The sequence below is a fragment of the Formica exsecta genome, unplaced genomic scaffold, assembly GCF_003651465.1.
Source record: "Formica exsecta isolate Colony F162 unplaced genomic scaffold, ASM365146v1 scaffold218, whole genome shotgun sequence".
Lineage (NCBI taxonomy): Eukaryota > Metazoa > Arthropoda > Insecta > Hymenoptera > Formicidae > Formica > Formica exsecta.
This window is the reverse complement of record NW_021849477.1, coordinates 437,027-457,687: the sequence shown is the minus strand read 5'-3', so window position 1 is coordinate 457,687 and position 20,661 is coordinate 437,027. Positions and strand designations below refer to the sequence as shown.

Sequence of the window (20,661 nt, the reverse complement as noted above, 5' to 3'; positions counted from 1 at the left end):
CTTTGTTATTTTGTTATTATTTTTTTCCGGGTAAAGCAGTATTGATATCCAGATGGGAATGCTACGAAATCCTCGAGTCTGTCTTCGAACTCGGGTAAACATTTATAATTTATATTATTTTTCTTATATGTATATATTTCTTTTACATCTTTGTTATTATTTTTTTCCGGGTAAAGCAGTATTGATATCCAGATGGGAATGCTACGAAATCCTCGAGTCTGTCTTCGAATCTACGCGCTCGGGTAAAGCCTGCCTCTTAAAAACCATTTGCGAGGCCGCGGCAGTGCCTTTCGGACGAAGTCACACTCTGACTGCGCAACTTGCTCATATTTTCCTCACGTAAGCGTTAATCCGATAAGTAGTCTCTTAGAATAATCTTCGTTGAGCCTAGCATAGCTGCGATTAAGGAACTGTTACGTTTACCGTACCATTGTCGCAGCTTAGGAACGCGGTTAATTCATGCATGGCCGTATTATTATGCAGCGCATCCGAACTCATATGTCTGCTTACAAAATATATACGTATATATATAAGACATATTCCATTATAGCGAGTCCGGATTTTATTTTATTCAATAAAGTTACATAATAAACGTCTCGGTATTAAAATATTTTTATAATATCATCCTGCGATATGTTTTTGCAAAATAAAAATTATAATTTTTAAAAGTATAATAAAATATTGTAATAATACAAATATTTCAGGCCTTCCACTACATCTGAATCATATGGAAATGTCTTTGATCAAGAATATCACGCCGCTGAGATCGCGGGACAACGAGATCCCAGCAATTGCGACAACTTATATCCCGAATGCACGGAAAGCCTCTTGGATTATTTTACCGAAATCTATTAAAATAAATGTGCCATTCCACAAAGAGTGCTCTTATTTTAGCGTTACGTTATAGCGCTACATCATGAAGTTATTTATATGATGTCTCTAAAAGTCAATCTCTATTGTTATAGCAGAATCGATCGGCGCTTTTTTGGTCGCACAATTGTATGGAAAAACATTATTCGTCACAATTTTTCTATTTTTAATACGAAATATTTGACATATATTTCGCATTAATTAATAATTTCAAGAAAGAGAGAGAGAGAGAGAGAGTCTTATTTATTATTTTTTAAAGAAGCAAACGTTCTTATCAATTTTCATTCGCAAAACTTCATTTGCTGAAATTATTGAATACGCACAACTCGTTAAATTAAATTCAATTTGAGTTATATGTATGTAACACGATGTGCTCTGCGAAGTATTTTTGATATAAATCCTCGAACAAAAAGCGAGAATAGAGCGAAAAAATTGCTAGAGATTGGAGATGCAAACGAAGTATCCTTTTTAATAACAGTTGCGTTGCACCGCGTGATGATTAGTAACCGGTTTCTCTGGCTTCTATAAATTTCGAGCCGGTCATTTTCTCCTCGCGTGCACCTGTTGTCGAACGAGAATATTGGCAATAACAAACCCGATAACTGCGTCACGTTCCAATCGCGTTTGGACGCGACTTTTATATATTTTTCGCTTCCTCTCACGACTTCCTTTTCACCATTCCTTTTCACTCACTCTCGTCCTGCCGCCATTGTCCTGTTCCTTAATATTTGTAATATTAGATCGGACGTGATCGTACGATCGGAGCTCGTAACTTATTTCTATACGAAGAAGCCAACGCACGTTCCAACATACATTATGTGCACTGGTCGTCCTGCAAACACTGCTTGTGACGATAAATCTTACGATGGTCAGAAGAGACTGATTTTGAACGACTAAAGTTGGGACAAAATCGATACGTATTGTCGATTTTTGTATTGTTGATAAATTTAATATTAATTAAATTTATATCGCATTAAATTTAATATTAATATTAATTGTTAATTTCTGTAGATACAAAGAAAGAAACGTGATTTTTACTAATCGTATATTAACACGCAGAGTGTGCAAGTTTTTTAGAAAGTAATAAAGAACTTCGATATTATAAGGTAAAAGTATAGGAGAGACGTGAGATCGAGAATCTCGATATTACGGCATCTAGATAGATAAACGTGACGTGAAAAATAGGACCGAATGATCCGAGTTGTGCTGGCAATCACGCAATAAAAAAGGCAGTAAGTAGTGTGTCCTCGACAAGGGTTCAAGGCTTCGTGGAGGCGGTAATAAAAAAGAGAATGGTATTCTACAAGAATATTGAGCCAGCTGGGTTTATATATCGCTTATATATTCCGTATGAATCTATTTTATTATCTCAATTATATTATTTTAATCTATTAGCCGCCGATTGAATCCACATCTCTTTAAAAAAATTTTTTTTAAAACCCCCTTTAAACGATATATAAATTGCGATAAAATTTTATGTATCGTATAATAGACAAAACATTTGTAGAAATGTGAAAGACAATTATAATGAATTGAATTTTGTCTTGAATTTTGTTGCAAATTATAGATCATTTAAGGCAGCCTTTTTATATAAAAATATATGTAGATGGCTTGAATTTGTAAGGGATTTATTAATTTTTAACAGCTAATAACTCGAGAACTATTGATTCATTGATATCCTTAGTAAAAGAAGAGCAAATGTAAGATTAATTAAAGTGAGACCGATTGACAGAAATTATCTTTGATTTATTAGTTTTATTAGAATTAAGTATTGTTAGTAATATGCCATTTTCTAATCTTGTGAACAACTAGAACCATTTGTCCTTATCGAGTGGACGGAGCAATTGGTTTGGTTCACATGTATTGCCGTGAAATGTACTGCCGTGTATTCTGCCACGAAATTGAATTACAACTCCAGAACGACGTAATAAAACCCACCCTTCTCGGGTATATATCCTTGTTCGCCCGTCGTTGGGGCAAGTGTAAGAAGAAACGAATCAACCCCCAACCGTCTTCTCTGGATTGTCCAGGAAGGTTCGTTATCGATCAGACAAACAAGTTTCTGATTCGCGTAATGGAATTTTAACGATGTTACAGACGTCGAAAAGATCTAACGTAAATTATAATGCGCGAAATAAATACGTTTATAATTAATCTTTATTAAATCCGTGTCGGAAAAACCGTTTATCTCGTCATATTATAGTAAAAAATTACAGCTTAACAGATCGTATATACAATTATTTTAAATAAGATTTATGTAACGATACATCGCGCGAAAGAATCCAAATGTGCTTTTGTTCTACTTTAGGTTTATAGCGCTTTTAATCATTTATTTCAAGCACTTCTAAGGTGCTGACACGAACAATGGATATCTTTTTCAATTTTCATTTTAAGTGGCACGTACAACCGGGCTACTGCGGAAAATGGAGCCCCCGATAACCCCCATTGTTGACCAGCGTGATAAACTGGTCCCGCATACGTCTTCTTTTGTTTCAGAAATACCCCGCGTGCTCTGTTACATAACAATTTATTTTTCGTCCAGCGTCGATTTTGTGCATTGAATAAACCCAGCCTCTCTCGATATAAAGAGAAATGATCGAAGCAGCGGAAATGTTGCCTGCCACGCTATCAAGGATACACCTTGCAATTTCAATTGTTTAATTTCAAAGAGAAGATTCCGTGACAGGATGGTTAACCAGCAGTTATATAATACCGTATTTCTTTTTTTAATTATATAATGTACAAAAGCGCATTACAACGATTATACAATTAAATACGAAATGAGAATGCATAAGCGTTCATCAACTTGATATCGTAGAACGATACGAAGATCGAGAGAAGTTTTACTTCGCCGAATAATAAATGTTTCTTTTATCGAGAGCTGAATTATCATTTTTTGTCAAGAGTTCTCGGACGAATAGGCGTTGTTTAGCCGCACGTGGCCGATCGTAGGCATAATACATGTGCCATATTTTGCATTCGGTCTCTGGTTCGAAAGCGAGTTTGTGCACATAACGCAGGTGGAATTTTATGAGATCGTACGGTTGCGCTGTGATTCAATTTAACACCAGTAACCGCGGACTAAGCCAAGATTTCACGATGCGTTCCGAGAGATTCACGAGAGACTGATTTTTCCACAGCGAAACTTCTTTCTTCTCGTTACACGCCGGTCATTTTTCTTCGCGATCGTGTCTTACCGTCCGTTCTCGCACAAATTTCGCGTCAAGATTTTATTATTGGGATCGTTCGTTTAAAGACCCGCGAAGTATTCATTGACTTTACGACTGTGAAAATAAAATATATGTATTTATAAGAGATAAGAGAATTCAAGTTTAAAATTATCCACATCTTGCAGTTCATATTGTGATAATAAGAAAAAAATTTATTTCCATTTTTTTCTTATTCTATTTGACCGAAGTTGAATAATAGAAAGCGATATGTATATTTTAAGCGAGCTTTTTTTCCATCTTCCCTCTTCGCTGTACGAGAAGAATCTACCTTTGACCTTTTTATTCCATTGTAGCCAATCCTCGGAGATCGTTTTGCGAAAGGCCAATGTTGTGTTGCTGTTTCAGGAAATACAGTTCCTCCTCCGTGCGATTGAAGACGCCACGATGAACTTAAGCTAGGCCGGATTTAAAGAGCAAGATATTGCTCTTTTCGTTCAGAGATTTTTCCGTACCTTTTCTCTTTCTTCTTTTTCCACATAATACGACTTCGATTTGGACCCGGCTACGGCTGCGGCTACGTCTCTTCGCGCTGCTCTTATCGAGTTTTCTCTCGTGACGCTATCGGCAAAGTGCCGATCCATTCGTCCTAGGTGCCGTATTAAGGCGATATCATAACGAAATGGAGCGCAAATGTACTCTTCCTTTTGCGGTTCTCCGATGCGATAGATTTTTTTTCTGCAAACGGCCCGCAAGGGTCACTGAACTCACCTTGGCACTCGACAGTTTGCGAAAGGATTCGCGAAGCTTGGCGCCGATTTTTTAAAGCGGGAGAGGGAGAGACTTCTCTCCAGCATCGCGTGAGGGAAAATGTATGGTTACTGCAGCTATGCGCGTGACGTATCGATTGTAAGAGAGGCTGTTATAACGAGGAGAAATAGATTTAAAGCGAAAATTTTCCAGAATTTTTCAAATAAGAATTCTTTAAATAAAACGTATTTTTTTGACACACGTAATATTTACAAATGTAAATTTGAGCAGAATTAAGGAAATTAATTAATTAATAGAGAAAAGTCACACTTTCGAAATATTAATAATTTTACATGTTGAGAAAAATAATGATATATCACATTATTCGAAAATTATCACCTGTAGCAAATTTTTAAGTTATTCTATTATATTTTTCACTTCTTGTACATATATTTAACGATAAGAATTAGATTTATAAAACAATATATTTAACGATAGAAATTAGATTGAATCTTTATGATTGTCGCATAATTATTTTTGAAAATATCTTATTTATTTGTTCAAGTAAAAGTTAGGAAAGAGATTAATAAAGCGCTCTTATTTCTCGTAGCGTTAATAATTCTCACAGTAATAACGACCCATTAAAGCAGCTTCGTCGAGATGCTCCTCTGCGCGCATCATATTTCGCGTCCCGCTGAATATTTAATTCGCACGACAGGCGTGCAGACGCGCGAAAAGATTTCGCGACGCTACGCAAAACCTGACTTATTAACGGAGACGCATTACGTGCATTCTCGCACGATTACACCGCCGGTGTAATCGCGAGATTTCAAATATTTGTCCGAGAGGCGTTTACAGACAGAGACGCGCAAAACCGGCCTTATTATGCATACGTCGGCGTTGCGGAGGAGGTGGAAATTGCTTGCTCTTTGTCGGATTACGTAAACGGTCTTCGAACCCGGCCACAATTCGACTCCCGGGAATCAACCAGGAGCAAACATTTGCGGCCCGGGATGTTTAACGGGTTCCCGCGACACGCGAAAACGATGCCTCGCAGTTCGGAGTCGGCGACAAAGTCGAGCTTAATCACGCCGAGAAACCTCTCGACTGTGTCATCGTCTCGTCGCGACTGTAACCCCGGCAAAATGATCGCATCGATCGTTCTCGCTCTGTTCCTGTTTTGTCAATCGATCAACATCGGTGGATGCCTCTTGGCAAGCGAGGCTCGTGCAAACGGCACGAGCGAACAAATCTCACAACGCAGAATGAAAAGGAGTCTCACGTTTCCCGATCCAACCATGCTTCTGGTACGTAATCGATTGATCGCATCTCTCTTTGAATTATTATTGATATTACTAATTAGTCGTCAATTATAAAGTTGTACAGATACAGAGTTTTACACTCTGTTGAAAAAAAAGTTTGACAAATTATGTGTGTCTCGAAGTAATATTATAATTATATTATACTTTATCGCGATACAGGCGTAGATGAGCGCGTAGTTTTTATTATTCGAGTAATTAAAACGACCGTTCGTTAAGCTTGTCTGTGAAAATGAATATACACAGCCCTTTCTCGTGCTCCGCCCTTCGTCGTTCATCCAATTTTCAGGACAGCGTGTTTCCACGCAAACACCACAACGGTCTCGCATGTCGACGATGGTCTCGGACTTTGAATAAATGGCGCAAAGAAAATCGACCAGCAGGAAAATCGTTATTCGCGACGGGTTTTTTTCAACGACATGAATAATTATTCGCCTCTCGCGAATGACATCGCCGGAAAATTATTAGACGGCCGTTTTGACAGTCCGATGCATACAACGCGATCTTTCGTGGTTCATTCGATTTCCACGACAGCTGATGAGGAGGAGGGGGTTGAAAGAGAACTTATATAGAGGAGATAAACCACACACACGCATACAGAACGTTACTATGTAGGCAGCCTCTCGCGAACGCGTATATGAATTTCGATAAAATCGCGAATTTCAAGGGAAAATCGTACTTTGATGATATGTCTGGAGAGGACAGTTTAACGAGATATTCGCCGTAGCTTTTGTACGAAATCGCGGTGAGGAGCGTTTTTTACACATCGTGCCTACGAGATTGCCTCGGCGAACGAAATCGATACATTCCACGAATCGCGTTGATAGATCACCGGTTAGAGGGAGAAGAGAGTGCAAGAACGGCTTTCATTATCCGCGCTTTAATTAAAGACAAATCAATCGGACGGACGACTCAAGTCAGAGAATGGTATTTGAACACATTTTCAATGTGGCAAACGAGAATGTTTATTCTTATATTTACATTACCATTGTGAGCATACATACGCGAGGAATACTACGTTTGCCCAAGATTAACAAGCTTTCGCCGTACCTTCGAAACACATTTATTCAGCAAATACGTGTAATGAGAGAATACATCTCGTTAGTCCGTAAACAAACTTTTCATTTAGATTTCCAAGTAGCAAGAAGGTTGTACCAAAAATTATGGGCGTATTAATCTCACGGTCAAATAAGCGGTAGTTTAAACTTTTAGGATTTTTTCTTTCCATTCTTCGTGTCATTAAAAGCCCCTCGCGTGGAATCTTAAAAATAACTAAAAAAATCACATATTTTCAATTCTTATAATATTCATAATTGGCAGTTTTTATTTGATACAGATTTATTTTATTCAACTTGAAGAGTCACGTTCCTATCAGCTATATTGACTGATGATTTTGAAAATAGCTTGCATTTCCGGTGCAAAGGGATTAGTTGCATTGGCGAGAGATATTCGCGCCGGAATTACGCTCGTACGATACGTTCGCAATCAATTATTCGCGCATAATGTCGGGCGCGGACAGGCGGCATTGTTTACCGGCCGGGGAGGGGTAAGGGAAGAGAAATACTGCGTGTCGGCTCCCTTTTTTTCGTCGGCTAGCATTTTCTCCTCTTCCGGTGAGGGCCGAGATACTCGCCGCCCAGATACTCGGCGGCGGAACGCGATTCCACGCGGAAATTTGCGGTTTTATCGGAAATTCATACGAGGGGCGGGGCTCGCATGCGAACCCGACGCGGAAATTGGATGAACTTCGTACGATCGTCCGGGATTCATTGCGAGTCGTCGTATACCGGGTGTTCCTAAACCATTGTGTGCGTGCGTGTGTGTCTTTTTAATGACAGATTCGTCGACCAATTTCGAGACAATTTTTTCTTAACAAAAATATCGGGATGTTGAGAATCTTTGAGTTATAAGTTATAAGCGATTGAAAAAGGAAGGGCTTCACGTAACATAAATTTTGGGAGAGCCAAATGGATAACAAAACTATGCTCTTCAGTTAATTTCAGGCGGATTACTTAATAGAATTTTTATTCGAGACTTAGTTACAAGAATATATGTGTATTGCGAAATATTGGAAAGTGGCAATGATGACTTTTCTCTACATTTTCACTAGAAATCGACTTTAAATCGATCAAAAAATCTGTTTTTAAAACGACATCCAGTTATTTTGAGATATCTTGTATATAAGGAAATAATTATATCGTTATATTATTCGCCAGCAAAAATAATTATTGCTTGTTAAACTACGCTTTTATAGTTGATCTTTGGTGTGGGTACTCCGCTGCAGCTGAATCGCGAGAGCATAATCGTGGGTATATTTACGAAAATGTGGTACATAATGCCGACTAACGCCACAGATTTTACGGAACCGGGGGTGTATTACACAAGAGCCAGTAGGAGCAGATGGAGTTTTTACAAAATGTTCGAAAAGATGCTGGCTATATACGGCTTTGGTGGCAAAGAGTGTTTGCTAAGAGCCATTTGCGAAGTGGCGTCCGTTCCGTTTGACGTCCACCACGGATTACTGGGACAGTTGGTACAGACTTTTCTTAGGTATGTTATTTTCGAAAAAACAATTTTACATTTAAATTTCCATCTTGAAATCTTCAAGATTCTTTTTTAAATACAAACATAAATTACAAAAAAAAAAATTATAAATTAAAGTATCAGAATTAAATAGAGCTTCTTGAATTTTCCAGATATATGTATTTTAAACTAATGTGTTATATATTATTTTTAAATCAATCATAAATGAATTTCACTAAATTTTTTTATTTCTTATTAAGCAATTCAAGTACTATTCACCTCGATTTGAATTCTCAGTTGCAAAACTTGTTACAAAATACTGATTATGAGATGTTAATACATATCTATACGTGTCTTCCTGGATATCTCACTTATAAAAAAAAAACATATTTGTTATTAATAATCGTTTGAAACAGATATTGTTAGCGAAAAAATTGATTGGCCGCATTGCAATAAAACATCACACCAGTCACTCGCGCGTGTCAATTACACGCGAACATAATGTTACAGCAGGAGGGGTATTTAACAAACACCGCATCAAACACATAGCCCAGGGAGTTTCTGATACAAGCACACGATATTTCCCATAATTTCGATACGTTTATTCGACGCGTTTCCGCGTCTAGCGATAAATTTTGCAATTTTTCACGCACGATCCAATCATGTATACGAAACTTCTATGGGATTCCAGACCCTCCAGTACCCAGGAAGAATACGACGAGTACGGGGATCGGGAATATCGGGCGGCCGAACGGCTGGGCGAGCAGGTGGAGGGTGAAAACTGCCACACCCTTTATCCGGAATGTAACAGAAGTATTCTCGACGTGTTTTCCGCGTTGATCACATGAGACCAAATGAAAATCTCGATGAGAGCTACGAGATGCCAAGGATAAGCCTGAGGAATGTTAGGATTATCAAGACTGTGGATAATATTAAGAGATGCTAGATCAGAGTACAAAAGTTTTCAAATAATATGTTTTTTTTGTCGAGACAAATTATAAAACATCTTTGTATCTCTTTCGTAGAATTGTCTACGAAATGTGAAGCAATCGAGACTAAAATATTGCGTATTATTTTCGCAAAAATATGATAGGAGATTATAGAATATTTAGTTTAAACGCTGTTGAGGTTTTATCTAACGTATACGATATATATCGACAGTTTCTAGTTACAGAAAGAACACGTACTATATTTGTCAATAATAAATCGAATTTCGGCGCCGCGCTTTAAACGAGATTCCTACCAAATAATCCATCTCCGCTCGATGTTTCGTCGCTTTGAGGATGCGAAGAGATCGCGAAAGCGTTCCTACGTTCCCTATTGGCATTCCTCTCTCTTTCCCGATTCGGAGTTTCATTTTCCTAAAAGTGCGCGCGGAAGAAATACACAGAGTTTCGGCGGCTGGAATGCCGGCATGCGATATTAAAGAATCTTCGGCATTCGCTGTGCCGATCTGCTAAACTTTATCGCGGTTTTTTTCCGCTATTTCCCGCACACTCTTGTATAATCAGCCGAAAGAAAAACTTGTCGAATGTTTCCTCTTTTACGATGCGCCTACCGCGATTTCTTTATGTACGTTCAGAGCTATGCGATCATATTTTTAAGGTATTTCTTCTCTTTCTATGATCCTTTTAATATCCTTTTCTAAGATATCGCAGAAACAAAATCTTGAAAAGAAAAATGCAGTAAAAGCTATTAATTGTCCAAAATAGTCTGAACTACTTTCGCGTGTGATATATGCAAATCAATTCGGTGGAATGCCCTTAATTTAGTGTGTGCGCATGTATATATTTACACACAGACGCATACATGTACGTTTCTCGTATGTACGTAATGATGCTTATTGCAACCGCATCCGCATCTATGTGGTTGTATGTGGTTACCGGTTAATTATTAGATAATAGACGCCCTTACCATATAGTTAATCATGAATAGATATTAATTTAATCAGTAAACTTGATCTTTGCCGGACAAGACAAAATGTAAAAATACGACGTCGCAAAGCATGTGAAAGACTATTCTTTATACTTGAATAGAGAAAAGATTGTAAATTAAGAAATTTTTCAAGACAAACATGCAAAGCTCGAGAATCACGGATAAGCATTTTGGATGAGCTTGCTTTTTGTAAATATAATACAAATCTAATACTTAATAATTTCAATAATCTTGTTCTTCCTCGTATCTTTCAGATATAAAAAAATATTTTGCGAATGTCTTTTAAACGTGTTTGAGATTTTTATGTCATTTAGATTCATGGCTCGAAAGATGAAAGAAATCGAATCTCTCGCCTTTTGATTTGCAAAGGTATTTACAAAAAGAACGCTTGTTTTATTCTCATTATTATCGAAATTGTCTTGAATCATGACAAAGTTGCATCTTGTATACGCGATCTTTTACATTTCAAACGATTTTGTTGCCGCGATAAATCCGAGATTTCTTTCTCGCGTTAACATTCCCGGAATATTGCAATCAATGTACAGTCCAGGATTGGCATGGCATACTGGAAAGCCGCTTTAACGTGTTACATCGCAAAACTAATTTCTCTCCGTAACTTTTTTTTTATTATGTCGCACATCATACACACTTGTTTGCAATACGCTTGCGCTCGTGAAAATCTCATCTCCTTGGAGCGTCGCGTAAACACGCGGTCTTACGTGTCGTTCCGCGTGGAAACGCTAAACGAGCGTATTTCTCTGGGATATACAGGTCGCGAATTTGTTTCGCGATTCACAATAGCAACCTCCCTTCTTCTGTGTCGACTATGTTGTTCCAAGATATTCTCGAGTTTGCGCGATGTCCGCAACCGGGAAAACTAAATTTGATGGGAAAAGTTTGCTTTCTTCGGAGACGAAGAAGCGCGGAATTTTCGACTAATGTTCGCATTTCTATTAAAAATATATTTGTAACATAGAAAACAATGTATTTATATAACGTAAATATAATCCAAAAATGACGATTTATTTATATATATATAAAGTAATTAGTGACTTGAGTTAGTTGCGTTAGAAATTTTGGACTTAGGTTAATGCATATGTGCCAAAATTTAATTTTAAATATTTTTAAATAATGTATGCCTTGTAATATCACTAAGATCTAATATCTATTTTGTAATATCAATATAAAATATATTTTTGATAAAATTCAACAGAAAAGCAAAAGCAGAAAAACTCGCATAATATTAATTAAAAATGGCTATTAATTTACATCATAATCAGTTACATGAAAAACTTGAACTGCAAGTCGCGTATGTCGGCAATCAATCAATGATTCGTAATTATTATTGTTGAATTATTCATTGTCAATTAATTATAATTATCACAAATGTATTTGATATAATTGCTCATCCTAATTAAAAATTATAATCGATATTATGATCATTAATGATGATCATAATATCGATTATTATATTATTATATTATTATGATAATAAGTAACGATTATATTATAATTTTATCAGTTTCTTTTTAAAGAAAGCCCCTTTTTGGAAAGAAAGGCTTACTTTTTTTTATATTTTCTATCGACATATAAAAATGACATTACAAATTTACGGATTTCTCTCAAATTGTCGATATTATCGGATACAACTTTTTCTCGTTTCGAATTTTCGACGCTTCTACGATGTACCGAGACATTTTCGTGCTTCTCATTCGACTGGATACACTTGTCTCCGAGGTCGGTCGTAGTGAATAGAAACGATTTATTGCCGCGCGGCATCCGCTCTCTGACGCCAATATTTCCCCCTTTCCTCTAATCCCTCAAGAGGAAGTAATACCTGACATTGGGTGGAGATTGCAAGTTTGCTTGTCGGCAAAAAAATTTGCATGGATATGATGGCATCATTTCGATACGATCAACTGACAGCTGGAAATATTCGTCGATATAGCATGTATAGACGCGCGAATTTCTGTCGTCACTTGCGACATATAGTTTTTTTAACGTAAGCTAAGAATATTAATACGATTAAGATATATTAAAATTCTAAATTAATTGATTAGTATTTTATTACTTTATAAACTAAAACAGATATTTTAATCTTAGTCTTCCATTTGTCAAAAATATCTCTAAATTCTACCTTAACTACAATTTTACTTCGATGTTTGCTCGATTTTACTTTAATGAAGCGAACTGTACCACTTATTCCAGATTGTTGCTTCCTCTCTCCGGCATTCCGCTTCGCTTCCGGGCTTTAATATAGCACAAATATCACATTCGTATAAATTAATTGCCCTGCATCCAATCCTGTCTCGTTCGATTCTCACTACGCATTCTCTTCTCACCACTGCTATTTCAAATCTTTCGTCCCGAATTCGGCGGAAATTTATGGAGAGAATAAAATTTAGAGTAAACCCTCAACTCTTCGACTATTGGTCGAATTATTCGGAGGCGATTTTTTTAATCAATTTATAAAACGCGAGATAAAAAGGAAAGGAACGTATAATATAATCGTATCTCTCGCACACACGTATCGCGCGTAAAGCGTTACGTGTCGTATCTCGTTCGCATCAGTTAGGAAAATTATGGTCTCTTCTCACGATCCACTTTCCCAGGGCGAGCTGTCAACCTTGTCGGAACTAAAATTGTATTTACAATGATCGGAAGCGGTAGGGAGAGTTAAATGGCGCCGTTGCGCCAATGATTATTGACAGTCGGCGAGGATATTTGTTCACCGACGAGAGAGAGAGAGAGAGAGACTGCGTATTGTCTTATTTGCCGCGATGCTGCGCGAAATGTTACTCGTCAGGAAAAACGTCATCCATTTAAAGCTACATCATATCGAGCGTTGAAGATTCTACTTGAGAGTTGTTGACGCTGTTGCTTTGACAATCTCTGTTGGTGACGGATTTCATATTAAAAAAAAAAAAAAGATTTTGAAAACGTGCACACGATCAGAGATACGTATATTGTTCGAGTAATATGAAATCGACTATATCGAGCGAAAATTTTGGATCACAATAATTTTCATATCAAGAGAGTTATATAAGAATGATCGAAAATAATTTACTCTCTTCGAATTAATGTAACAATACCAATATAAGATAGAAATGGAAATTAGAAAGATGAAAGGGGGAGCGATGCGGGGATAAATGATATATATCGTTTATATGATATTGAAAGAATATTTTAAAGTTAATCGATAGTTGATATTCGATAGTCCAATATTGAAACCAATACGCTTGGATTATTCATCCGTGAACGAATAATAAATTATCCTATTACTAAATTGTGATATAGCGAAATTTTATCGATGATCAATTATTCCCTTCTTGTTGTGAATAATTTATATTCGTCGCGAATAAATTTAAAAATTAGAAATTTATACGAAAAATACAATATTTATAAAAGCGACCTTATTGTTGCAGTTATCTTCCTTGAGCGATAAAATGGAATAAATAGTATAAATAGTAGAATAATAGTAATTATAATCAAAGTCACATATAATTTAAATTCATACTTTTATTACAAATAATCTACCGAAAGTTCACTTATCACGCTAACTAAAATTTAAAATATCAAATATTTGAGATTTTATATCGCATTTACAAAATTTTATATTGCATTTCTTGTATAAGGTTTTTTTAATACATCGATTAATTATAGGATAAAAAGAACGGAAGAACGGCTCTCAGGTCGTATTAATCAAAAGCGAGTCAATATAAGCTTTTTAAAATAATACAGTATCTTATATGAAAGCAATTACAGCGAGAACTTCTATGCAATTCGCATTTCCGTCGTGTGTGTTCCGTCGACAATGGCAGTCGGAGAAAATAAACTAATAAAGAGAGACAGATATTGCTTATCCCTTTCCTCGGTTAATCTTTCCTTTCTCCTCTACGTCCAGGACGGTTCGTTATATGCAAGCAGACAGCACGGAAATGCATATCATGCGTTTGTCGCGTCTACAAAGCGGCGCACGTTGTTGCCGAAACGAAGTTGTCGTATGTCGTTCGCCCCAACTCATTTTGCGAGCTTCGCAGATTCCATTTGTCGCGCGTCGTGCATAAAGGCGAAAACTAAATAACGCGCGACGATAATAAAATATCAAAGTCGCTTCATACATAACCCAGACAGCACAAGGATGTCCTTAGGACGTCCAAAGGGCATCCAGGACATACATGTAGCGGATAGCAAACAACAGGAAAAATATATATATACAAAAAATAAACCCATATATAAATAATAAAAATATTTTAACAGAACGTTTTTATACATTGCCTACTGCACATATGACAGATATCCTAACCTCGCGTATGTCACTGTTTTAATATCTCATTATTGTGTTTGTAGTATTAAACATATATTTGTAAGCTTGCGAGATTTTGCTTTTTCTACATAGTGACCCAGACAGCACAAAATGTCCTCAGGTTCATCCTGAATATGTCCAGGATGGTTCAGGATATTTGTAGGATGTTTTAAGATATTATTATAAATATATTTTATGAAAATTTAATATGCATACATGATTACTTTCGGTTATGTAGGCTATTTAATTTAATTTAGAAATTTTAAGTATTGTAATAAGTATTAATGTCCTATAAATGTCCATTGGATAACCCCTGGATGTCTGTAGGATATTTGCCCTGTCTATTATATTGGATGCCCTTTGGACGTCCTAAGGACATCCTTGTGCTGTCTGGGTAATAGACAGGGCAGATATCCTACAGACATCCAGGGGTTATCCAATGGACATTTATAGGACATTAATACTTATTACAATACTTAAAATTTCTAAATTATATTAAATAGCCTACATAACCGAAAGTAATCATGTATGCATATTAAATTTTCATAAAATATATTTATAATAATATCTTAAAACATCCTACAAATATCCTGAACCATCCTGGACATATTCAGGATGATCCTGAGGACGTTTTGTGCTGTCTGGAAAGTGCCCAACCAATGTACCTTGTGTAACAAGCAACCAAATCAACAGCCGTAATAGTATTTACAAGAAGAGAATAAAAATTATTAAAAATTGCTTCCCGTAATTCTCCAAATTTTTTTAACATTAAAATGTCTGTTATAAAAATATATTCACGTTTTTACATTTCTCCCGGTAAAATCACTGATGAAATTATGGTTTGTTCTATCATGTTCCGTGGATACGATTCGATATTCGAATATCCTGGCGCCGAGATCTGGATATCCGCGACGTCCTTCTCATGTTAGCTGTTTGTAATTCGACGAATGATTAACGGACGATACCCAGACATTCTATTGCGCGTGTAAACTTCGTTTCATGTCTCGTGGATTCTCGACGGATTACGCGCGTATAACTGCGGACGTCCGAGTTCGCGTGGGCATCCGTTGCAATCTGCATATAATGGACATACGTAGCAATTGCAACCGGGTAACTCGAATTTACGATTGTTATGATCCGTCTAAACTCACGAACATGCAGGAATTTACGCGGCATAATAAATGCCTATAACAAAGAATCTAATTTTCTTTGTTGTGAAAATTGAAACGCGATTCTTCCTTTAGGAAAATTTAATTGGAATTTTTTTATGAAGAGCGATTTGAAGAAAAAAGGTGTGGGCGCGAACTAACCGCGAAATGCAATTGTAAAAGTTTGGAGGATATTTCATCCCTTGTGTTCGCGATCGACTTACAAATCCAATTCGTGTTCTCTGATGTGGCACTTATCTCCCGCGAAAATATTAGAATTGACAATTGCGGACGTAAAAAATGCTATTATTACTTCCCTCGAGTGAGCATCGATCCGATGCAAGTTTCAATTTAATAGCGCATTTCCAATCAACGAGGCTTTACCTTACAAGACGTTCCGGACAAGCGCAATTTTCTTGGAGCACAGTTTTCTCGAATCAGAGATTCCCTCGGCCGTCCTTTCCGATGTTGTATTAGATCTCCCTTCATACTATGATATATATGTCTTTTGGTTTTTGACGGTTTTGACTTTGATTAATTTATTATCTCCAATAATTTCGCCGAGTGAGCATCGATCCGATGCAAGTTTCAATTTAATAGCGCATTTCCAATCAACGAGGCTTTACCTTACAAGACGTTCCGGACAAGCGCAATTTTCTTGGAGCACAGTTTTCTCGAATCAGAGATTCCTTCGGCCGTCCTTTCCGATGTTGTATTAGATCTCCCTTTATACTATATATGTCTTTTGGTTTTTGACGGTTTTGACTTTGATTAATTTATTATCTCCAATAATTTCGCAAGTAAATTATGAAAATACGTTAAAATTTCGATTAAACGTTAAGATTTTCCTTATCCGACAGTAACGTAATGATATAATCACGATAGTAATACGATAAATCGTGTGAGAGCAATCTCGCTAATGATGTAAATACGATATCTGGAACGTGGCACGAGAGAGACATGTAACGGCCGAACCGGACTTTTGCTTCGGATGAGATTTTAATTCAACTTCGGCCGTTAATCCCGCCGGTACGAAAACGGAATTAATTAAAGCTGCTTAACGGATAAGACGGGCAATTATTGGATTTAAAACGCTATCGCTTGCCAAGATTAAACCTGGTATACGCTGATGAATTGCCTGGCGACGCCGCCGGCATCCACGGCTTGATGTATGGCTGTATTGTGTCTCTAATGCTCACGCAAATTTTCTTTCTTTTTGTGCATGTTTAATCGCGTAGCGGATTCTCGCTTTTCCCGCTGCTCACGCGACTAAAACGAAGGATCGATTATTTTTTTGAACGTCTGTCAATCGAAGCGTCGATTTATTCTTCTTGTAAAAATATACAGTATAGGACAGAATTAATCGAGCGAAAGAATAAGCGCAGAAAACAATATTTGATAAGAAATCTACGTATATATGTGTGTGTGTGATAAATATCGTTCATAAAATATTATTTTAGATAAAATATCTACTAAATCTATTTTCCACCGTTTTGTTACAACGAAGCGAAGAATTAATTGTCACTTCGAGATATATAACGTCGATGAGTTTCAAAGGGGGAAAAGAAAAAAAAAACCACTCGTAAAACAATTCAAGTTTTCGATCGCTCGTAATATCTGATCGGGAACATTTGCCGGATGCAAATAACAGTGCGTTTGCGTTTTCCAGGCGTCAGTCTGAGACTCATTATCGCGCTCCCACAAACTCGTCGACAAGCGCGCCGAGGAATAAGAGAACATTCCCCACGGTTCGTTGACCAGTGGATCCGATGGTCCGCGTGAATTACTTGGGTACAGAATTAGGAGCGCACTTCTTTCGAGACGTTCCGTCGACATACCGTAACGATACCGTAACGTCATGTCGCGGCTACTTTTATGGGTGTTCGCATTCGTTGGCCTTTGGGCGAATTTTTCGAGATGCTGGGAGATACTGCTGTACCCCGAGAACACCTTGTACCAGGTATCCTTAAAATTTTCCATTATTTTAATACATGCACGTTATTTCCACAGAATTCACAGAGTTAAAACGTTTTGTTTTATTTTTATCGCTTTTCAAGAAAGCACGCGCATCTCTCTCTCTCTCTCTCTCTCTCTCTCGATGAGGGAAACTTTATACACATTCACACACTTTGTTAACGTGCCGTGAGCGTTCTTAGCATTGTAAATGCTATTCAGGAAAAAAAATCTGTTATTACGCAATTTCTGTTGTTTTTATAATAAATAGAATTTTTAATAAAAAACCGCGAAGAGGATTTTTGCAGAATCTATATTGTTTAATAAGGTAAAAGTACCGATTGCCGGACATGTCCCTATATCCGGACATTTACATAAAAACATTTTCGATGTGTCCGGATATTAGTTCATTTGCATGCTTTAAAATTTTTATTACTATTAAAATAATTTTAACACTTTTCATGTCTTTTATGCGTTAATAATAAGCTTTTATATTTTACCTTTCAATTGGTTACATAATTAAATCATCAAAAACCGTGAGTACTTATAAAAATTGAGCAAAATCGTACTAGTATCGTTACATGTCCGGCTATTGGGACGTTTACCTTACATATATAGTATTCGCATGTTATTTTTTTAAATTGAACCGGAGTGTCGAAACATTGAATATTAAAACTTTGGGTATCAGAAATTGTTTTTATAATGCTCATGAATTTATCTTTAACTCGCAGATTGACAATAAAAAATTTCTCCGCGTTCCATATGCCGCAGAAGAAATTGCGCTCGAGCCGAAAACGTGATAGGCTATTAAAATGATATTTAGCTGCGGGTACCAATTGTTACAGGAGCTTTTAGTTTGCGCCTGCGGTTCGCGCGACAAAATACTACCGCTGTCATCGCGCAAATTAAATATTTATTTGCAAGCAGTCGCAACGCTAATTAACGAATTTAGCCATCCGGCCCGACCGAAGGTGAATCATTGTTTTTCTTGGAGAAGCTCTTTCGCTTTTTGAATCAAATTTTTTAAATCTAAATGTAACATTTATGCTTTAATTTATTATACAAAATTCGCTTTATTAAATTATTAAAAATAAATCAAGTTATAAGGTAACCACCATTTGCCTCGCAAGTTGAATATGAGATAATAATCTCGGAAAATTTGTTCGACAGTTTACTCTGGGTATCTCGACGCCAGTAGCGATGACGAAAAGAGGCGGCATCGTCTTCAGCTCGGGATTTCAACTCAACTACGCTCTACCCTGGAATCTGTCGCAATTCGAATCGACGATAATTCCTGCGAGACACATTAGGGATCTCAATTTGCAGGAAACTTACGTCGCCATTGAGAATCTGCTGGACGAGTAAGTTTTGTCGGTCGTAAATTTCCTTAAAAGAAACTCGGTCGCGAGACTTCACCGTCATAATCTCGATGAGAAACGAGGATCTATCAAATTACGTGATTATCCGATTCTTGTTTGCCTTAATTAAATTTGTCGACAATTAGGGGCAATCGAAATATAAAAGTCGCGGAAGATATATCAGGTGATTTCAATCTGTACGACCCTTACAGAGTGCTATCGAGATTGGTTGAACGAGCGAGTTCTGTCATTCTCCCTCCCTCGTTATTTCTCCACCTGCGCCTTTTGTCCATTTTCATACACGCTATCCGGGAACAAGCGCGCAATTTTGCTCGCATTTTCCCCCCCGTCGAATTTGCACAATGAGCAGTCGAGAGGCGATTTGAATTTTGAATCGGAAGAACAAACGCCGTGCATTACGCAGACGAAATTGCTCGATGAATCAGTAAACATGGCAGAATCTGGCGCGAGCGCGAGTAAATTCGTAATTAACTTAAACTCCGCTGCTGTGTATATTAGTAGTGGCGCGCGATGGCCGCTTATTAAAATCATATTTCTGCCAAGGCAGGGAGAGACAATGGTTCCTTTTTTTTCGATAATTTATCTTTCGGGCAAAGTTCCAAGAGTATTGACGTCGAGAGAAAGAATTATACGTCAACGTTTTTGTCAACATTTTTGAAATCTTACCACAGATTCTTTCATTCATTTTTGCATATTGATAATATATTTGTTAATAATGGTATTAAATATGTCACAACCGATAATGATAAAATTTATTTATCATTATCGGAGGAGTTTTCGATATGTTATATTTTTTTTGTATCAATCTTCTATAGTCACAATAAATTTACTAATAGCGATTTTACATTTCTCTTATTGTTTAGGCATAAATGTTTAGGCATGTGTTTAGGCGTACATTCATCATTTGCTCTTAATTCAAAATTAACAAAAAAATAAGTAGGATCGTTGGAATTTAGGGATATTACGATTCGAGGCAATTATTACTAAATTAAACTACTATTAAATTAAACATAAGAGAGCATACGCAGTTGCAATTCGTACGATACGTATTCAACTATTTTCAATTATTTTCAACTATTTTCATAAAGGAGAACGTATCTCCTTGCTTTCTATCACTCACGCTTTCGCCCTATATAAGCGAAGCGTCGTCACTCGCAGGATCAAAGGGCGGCGCAGGAACGGCGACTCGAACATAAATTAATTGGGACACAAGGCTATTACTCCGCTGGGATACAGGGTGGTATAATGCAGAGTCGTACGTGATAAATGAGAAGCCCGCCTTCTGAGATATCGCGTATAAGAAGTGGCCAA

The 20,661-nt window shown here is 36.9% G+C and overlaps 2 protein-coding genes across 2 annotated transcripts in view; one reads left to right on the top strand and one right to left on the bottom strand.

Annotated features, from left to right (window-relative positions):
- LOC115235325 overlaps positions 1-1,649 on the top strand; it is a 7,318-nt gene extending 5,669 nt beyond the window's left edge. Inside the window, exons 3-4 of the mRNA XM_029807026.1 lie at positions 180-339; positions 705-1,649. Of these exons, the coding sequence (XP_029662886.1) occupies positions 180-339; positions 705-855 (311 nt within the window). The 3' untranslated portion in view covers positions 856-1,649. The remainder of the gene's footprint in view (positions 1-179; positions 340-704) is intronic.
- The window catches only part of LOC115235330, a 108,108-nt gene that overhangs the window by 20,686 nt on the left and 66,761 nt on the right, over positions 1-20,661 (bottom strand). The gene's annotated exons all lie outside the window — the stretch shown is intronic.